The 7,013-nt window shown below is 36.4% G+C and overlaps 1 protein-coding gene across 2 annotated transcripts in view; it reads right to left on the bottom strand.

The window, feature by feature from the left end:
• LOC128653590 (uromodulin-like) overlaps positions 1–7,013 on the bottom strand; it is a 129,056-nt gene that overhangs the window by 77,389 nt on the left and 44,654 nt on the right. For both annotated transcript variants that reach the window (XM_053706971.1, XM_053706972.1), the window contains exon 5: positions 3,007–3,164. In XM_053706971.1, the coding sequence (XP_053562946.1) occupies positions 3,007–3,164 (158 nt within the window). The remainder of the gene's footprint in view (positions 1–3,006; positions 3,165–7,013) is intronic.

The raw sequence follows: 7,013 nt of genomic DNA, 5'->3' as shown, positions 1-7,013 counted from the left end.
GATTAGTAACCACTTACCAAAGGCTTATCATACGCTCATTAATTATTGGATCAGATAGTTGCAAACATCTATGTTTTATCCTACAATTAATATGATTGTTTCTAGTCTAATACATTATATCTATCCACTAAAAACAAACTTCTTAATTCCTCTGCTTTATCTGCATAAACATCCACCAGCTCACAAAAAAATATATAATGGGAAATGATCTAGGGTTAGACCTTTTCTTTTGTTTGTATGATTTGTTTTGTTTACCATTATGTTCACCGTGTAGTAGGATATTTTAAAACATTTTAATCTATGGGTTTAGTTTAAAGGGACAGTCTACAATAGAATTTGTATCGTTTAAAAAGATAGATAATCCCTTTATTAACCATTCCCCAGTTTTGCATAGCCAACAGTTATATTAATACACTTTTTACCTTTGTGATTACCTTGTATCTAAGAATCTTCTGACAACCCCCTGATCACATGACTTTGTATTTCTTATCTATTGACTTGCAGTTAGTACTGTGTTGTGCTAACTCTTAAATAAATTCTCGGGCGTGTACACAATGTTAGCTTCTAATTCCCCAAGCTTTTGTATTTGCTTTTCACAACAGGAGACTGCTAGTTCATGTGGGCCATATAGATGTCTATAGAGCCTTTGAAACAGGCAGAAATTTAAGGGTTTAAATGTTCTAAAGTATATTAATCTAGCAATGTTGGTTGTTCAAAGTTGGTTAATGGGTAGTAAAGGCATTATCTATCTTATCTTTCTTTTTAAACAATAACAATTTTAGTGTAGACTTTGCCTTTACTGTGCTCCTATCCTCATATATATATATATATATATATATATATATATATATATATACATATATATATACACAGGGAGTGCAGAATTATTAGGCAAATGAGTATTTTGACCACATCATCCTCTTTATGCATGTTGTCTTACTCCAAGCTGTATAGGCTCGAAGGCCTACTACCAATTAAGCATATTAGGTGATGTGCATCTCTGTAATGAGAAGGGGTGTGGTCTAATTACATCAACACCCTATATCAGGTGTGCATAATTATTAGGCAACTTCCTTTCCTTTGGCAAAATGGGTCAAAAGAAGGACTTGACAGGCTCAGAAAAGTCAAAAATAGTGAGATATCTTGCAAAGGGATGCAGCACTCTTAAAATTGCAAAGCTTCTGAAGCGGGATCATCGAACAATCAAGCGTTTCATTCAAAATAGTCAACAGGGTCGCAAGAAGCGTGTGGAAAAACCAAGGCGCAAAATAACTGCCCATGAACTGAGAAAAGTCAAGCGTGCAGCTGCCAAGATGCCACTTGCCACCAGTTTGGCCATATTTCAGAGCTGCAACATCACTGGAGTGCCCAAAAGCACAAGGTGTGCAATACTCAGAGACATGGCCAAGGTAAGAAAGGCTGAAAGACGACCACCACTGAACAAGACACACAAGCTGAAACGTCAAGACTGGGCCAAGAAATATCTCAAGACTGATTTTTCTAAGGTTTTATGGACTGATGAAATGAGAGTGAGTCTTGATGGGCCAGATGGATGGGCCCGTGGCTGGATTGGTAAAGGGCAGAGAGCTCCAGTCCGACTCAGACGCCAGCAAGGTGGAGGTGGAGTACTGGTTTGGGCTGGTATCATCAAAGATGAGCTTGTGGGGCCTTTTCGGGTTGAGGATGGAGTCCAGCTCAACTCCCAGTCCTACTGCCAGTTTCTGGAAGACACGTTCTTCAAGCAGTGGTACAGGAAGAAGTCTGCATCCTTCAAGAAAAACATGATTTTCATGCAGGACAATGCTCCATCACACGCGTCCAAGTACTCCACAGCGTGGCTGGCAAGAAAGGGTATAAAAGAAGAAAATCTAATGACATGGCCTCCTTGTTCACCTGATCTGAACCCCATTGAGAACCTGTGGTCCATCATCAAATGTGAGATTTACAAGGAGGGAAAACAGTACACCTCTCTGAACAGTGTCTGGGAGGCTGTGGTTGCTGCTGCACGCAATGTTGATGGTGAACAGATCAAAACACTGACAGAATCCATGGATGGCAGGCTTTTGAGTGTCCTTGCAAAGAAAGGTGGCTATATTGGTCACTGATTTGTTTTTGTTTTGTTTTTGAATGTCAGAAATGTATATTTGTGAATGTTGAGATGTTATATTGGTAAAAATAAATAATTGAAATGGGTATATATTTGTTTTTTGTTAAGTTGCCTAATAATTATGCACAGTAATAGTCACCTGCACACACAGATATCCCCCTAAAATAGCTATAACTAAAAACAAACTAAAAACTACTTCCAAAACTATTCAGCTTTGATATTAATGAGTTTTTTGGGATCATTGAGAACATGGTTGTTGTTCAATAATAAAATTAATCCTCAAAAATACAACTTGCCTAATAATTCTGCACTCCCTGTATATATATATATATAATTTAGTAATTCATAAATTGCTTATATTGTAAAAGAATATAAGCAATAAACAATATTTGTCATTCCATTCAAAGATAGTTCCATGAAAGTAATTTGTAAGTAAAAGTATGCACTATTAACTTGTAAGTGTCAAATACATAAGTTATAATGTGACTTTTCACTTTAATTAGATATATTACACAAACAAATTATATAAATCTCGTGCCAACTGGAGCCTCAGATGTGCATTAGTGTTTGTGTGCTTTCCTTGCAATCTAATAACAACTGTTCTAAGAATTCCACATTCCACAGTGATGACAATGTCTGCTCTTATTAAAATTATAATATTAATATATATTTAACATATGTCATTTATATGTACTTATTGCCTATAAGCTAGAACAGATGCATACATGATTTTTATTATATAAACACAAATATATATGATTCTCAATCTGATGGTTTTATTTCAAATAATGTGGGCCAATATCTTTTCATATTTGGTAGTTCTCGCCTAAATTGTAAAAGTACAAGAAATAGATGGTATTATGGGGCACAGTGTTATTAATAAGACTTCTTATACTCACCCCAGTTTTGGGTTCAGGGTAATATTAAGAGACGCTGTAAGGTTTAATGGAAATGAGCAGGAAAAGGAGATACTGATATTGTTTCTAGTTATTATTTTTCCAGTTCCTTTTGGACTTATGTGCAAGACATTTGAGTAAATGATATGGGAATTAGTTACCTGTGAAGGATAGATAAATAGAGAAATTATTTTTATGAGGAAAAAAAATAAAATCAGAATCCAAAACCCAAATGCATTACTGGAACTTAGCTGATTACACATGATGAGTCAATGACAAGATGGATCTATATATGACCACCAATCAGCAGCTAGCACTTAGTAGTGCATTGATGCTCTTAAGGCTACCAAGGTATGCATTCAACAAATTATACAAATAAAATAAAATACATTTGATAATAATTAAGTCTCCTAAAATTGAATGCTCTATCTGAACTATGACAGTTTAATATTGACTTCCATGTTTATTTAAAGCAACATTAAATTCTAAAAAAAAAAATATCTGATGCATATTCAAGAGCCTTGTTTAAACATATTAAAGCTGTTTATTTTTACTTTTTTTATTATTATTATTATTATCGGGTATTTGTAGCGCCGACAGATTCCACATCACTAGAAAATAGCTGTGTGTTTGTGCAATACTGATCCATGTGAAATATGTTTTTTTCTTCGTATGCCAACATTTATTTAAAAAATAAATCAAACTATAAATTATAAATTGTCCTATTCTTGATGCAAAAAATCCCCAAAACAAAACAGATGTTGATTAGTCATGGGCACAGCTTTAACACGTTCAGTTTTGCTCCTTAATCCTACAGTATTATGGGTAAAGTCATTTAATCAGTGGAGGGTCTCATTGGTAGGAATATGTATGGTTACAACAGTCTTGATCAGTCAGTTTTACAGGAGGGAGGAGGAAGGATGGAATTTCAGAGGAGGAAGCATGGAGTTTCAAAGGATGAGGGAAGAATTTTTATAGGAGGGTGTTTTACAGGAGGGAGGAGGGAGTTTTGGAGGAGCGAAGAAGAATGTCCTAAATTGGACACAGTACACAGCTAATAATTTTACCTGTTGACCAAACTATTGTATTTTCCTAATATTCATGAATACTGGCGCCATTTAGTCTAAGGTTATCTGTAATCCTGTCTCAATAGCAAAACAACATTCAAGATGACACCAATGGAAAAGCTACACACTAGGCTCACAGCTGATATGTACATATAAAATTAAAGTAGCTGCAAAACATTTTTAAAATATGTTATCTTACATTATACTTATTCTTATGCTATTGTTTTGTTTTTGCCTTTGTTTCTGTTACTAATATACATGATTTTTAGTTTTATAAATCTTTATAAATGCTTATATCTGCTGGATGTCAGGTCCAAAGCTCAAGGACAGATAATGAGACAATGTTTAGCCTGCAATGGAAAATTAATGCTAATCCACTGTTATGTCAACTGGTAATCCAAAACTAAAGCTAAGTATCTCTTTACTGCCTGCTAATTACTGAATTCTAATTATAGAAGTATCTCATTATTTAATTACATATTAATAAAGCAATTATATTATATCTATAAAGATGTGTAATTCTAGTAAGTTGACACCTCATGCAATCAAAAAGAACACCCATGCCAACAAAAAAAAACCTAGCAACAGAAGACCTGTGGCCTTGAATCCCGTTTGTCAGCTATAAGCCTATATAAAAGTAAAGCCCCTCCTGCCTCTTTCAGCAATACCTATACAGTATATCCAAATTAGAAGTGAGATAACAAACATATGTCTTGCAGTGCCTCACATTTATATTCCCACATCAGATGGTATGATCAAACCTATGCACTTGCAGCTGCTTAACATCAAATACTAGTTGCTTCCTGATGGATTCCAAAGTGTGCTACCTCTCTCTATTTCCAAAGGGAGGGAAGATAAAAAGTGATCTGGCCATTCTTTGCATTGCATGTTAGCCAGGTAGAAATATATTCAAGAATAGTGTCACTGTATATTGTGTGAAAATAAGAGACAACCAGGATGTCATTTTGATATGGCTGTTGAAATTCCTGGTATCCCAGTAAGCATGTCTAAAGTTGCAGCAAGTGATACAATGATGTGAAAAATCTCATTGCACATGAGGAAGTCACCCACTACACATATGCAGAGTCGTCTTTAACACAGGGCAAAAGGGGCAGCTGCCCAGGGCTCAGTCTTTGTTGAGGGGCTTAGGAGTCCTAAAAAATAAATAAAAATAAATAAAACAAAATTGTTTTTGGTTCATGCCAGAATGCTCACACACACACAGTCGGTCCAAATACTGTCACAGTCAAAAGATCTCTGCTTATAATTTTTTGTAAGAAACTGTGCCAGACCGTGACATGCCAAGCTAGTGCCATGTGCTGTTTTAGATGTGCACTGTGCTGCACTAAATGCTAAGCCCTAACTCGGCATCCAGCCAATCCCACTGCATCAGAAAAGGTCCTGCTGGGGTTACCACTGTTACCAGGTTACTGCTCTGGTGGTGGGGATTGTTTCTGGGTAGGGCTGACTGTAGGCGCATGCAGCAGAAAGCTGGAGCAGCAGGCATGTGAGGATTTGGGCATCTGTGCAGCTGCACACACTACTCTCTTCATTTTTGAGGCTGTGCGACTTGTCTCACACTGTATCAATGCAGCCTTGGGCAGACAGCATCCAGTCTGCTGGTCCCCTTAGCCCTGCTCTTTCTGCTGTGGTCCTAAAATCAACTAACTGAAGCTTGTTAGAGGAATAATGCTTTGTAGAAAGGTGTCAGTGGGAAGAATAAGTGAGTGTACACATGCCCCTCCCCCATGCAGCATTGCCTAGTGCAGGGTGAGAGGGAACTTGTTCCTAACAAATAAGTGACATGTGCTGCTGTGGCTGATGTATATTGTCATGCTGATGCTTCACACATTAAGGTAAGGTTTATTTTTATAGTTTTTTCCTCTCTTTTATATATATTTAACTTATATTTGTCTGCACCTCCATGCTTCCTCCTCAGTCTTTACCTTGTTTTGCTTCTGTTGGCTGCCCTAAATCTCTTAAACCAGCTAACCTCACACCAGAATCACATTCAAAAGCATATTAAATTAATCCACATTGGAGGAATTTATATATTTATTTATTTACTTATTAGTATTGCTTATGTTCAATTTCACATATTGCAATTTATTTCATTTTTTAAAAAAATGATTAGCCCAGCAGTGGATGATCCAGAAAATGTTTGCCCAGTCAATATTAAAGATGGCCCTGCACATATGTGCTTCCAGGAACAGAAAAATTGAGTGAAAGATATGTTGTGGTGTCAGGGCTTAGTAATACAAAGAATACATTCAAGCCTCTTTGGAGTCAATAGGCAGTTTTCAAATTTAAATGACAAAAAAAGAAGGCAAAATAAATAATGGAAATTCATTGTGATGCTTTTTTTTTATTTTGTTTTTTCCACTAAACATAATTATCTATTATAGGTTGTTAAATTTTGAGTTTATCCCTAAAAGTGAAGTTTTTCACTATCTTTCATGATTCAGATAATGGGGCCGAATTATCAAGCTCAGAATGGCTGTTTCCGCGCGAGCCTTCAGGCTCTTTAGACCGCTGCTCCATAACTTGTCTGCCTGCTCTGAGGCTGCGGTCATCAATAACTGCTTGTGCAATGATAAATAAGCATACAATGTCGGCATTTATCGATGTGCGACGGACATGATATGCTACATCGTATCATGTCCGCTCGCACTCTCTTAAATCGGCCCCATAACATGCAAATTTAAGTAACTTTCTGATTTACGCCTATTATTATTTTTCTTCGTTCTCTTGGTATCTTTATTTGAAAAGGCAGGAATGTAAGCTTAGGAGCCGGACCATTTTTGGTTCAGCGCCCTGGGAAACGCTTGCTAATTAATGGCTACATTTAGGGTTTCATATCCCTTAAAGCCCGTTATGCAGAACGTTTGGTACTGAGAGGGTGCAGGCAAACACAGCTTCCATATATTTCTTCAGTGATTTTTT

The sequence above is a fragment of the Bombina bombina genome, chromosome 3 (assembly GCF_027579735.1).
Source record: "Bombina bombina isolate aBomBom1 chromosome 3, aBomBom1.pri, whole genome shotgun sequence".
In the NCBI taxonomy this organism is placed as follows: domain Eukaryota; kingdom Metazoa; phylum Chordata; class Amphibia; order Anura; family Bombinatoridae; genus Bombina; species Bombina bombina.
Note: the sequence above shows the minus strand (reverse complement) of the source record. Positions and strands in the feature narration are given on the sequence as shown.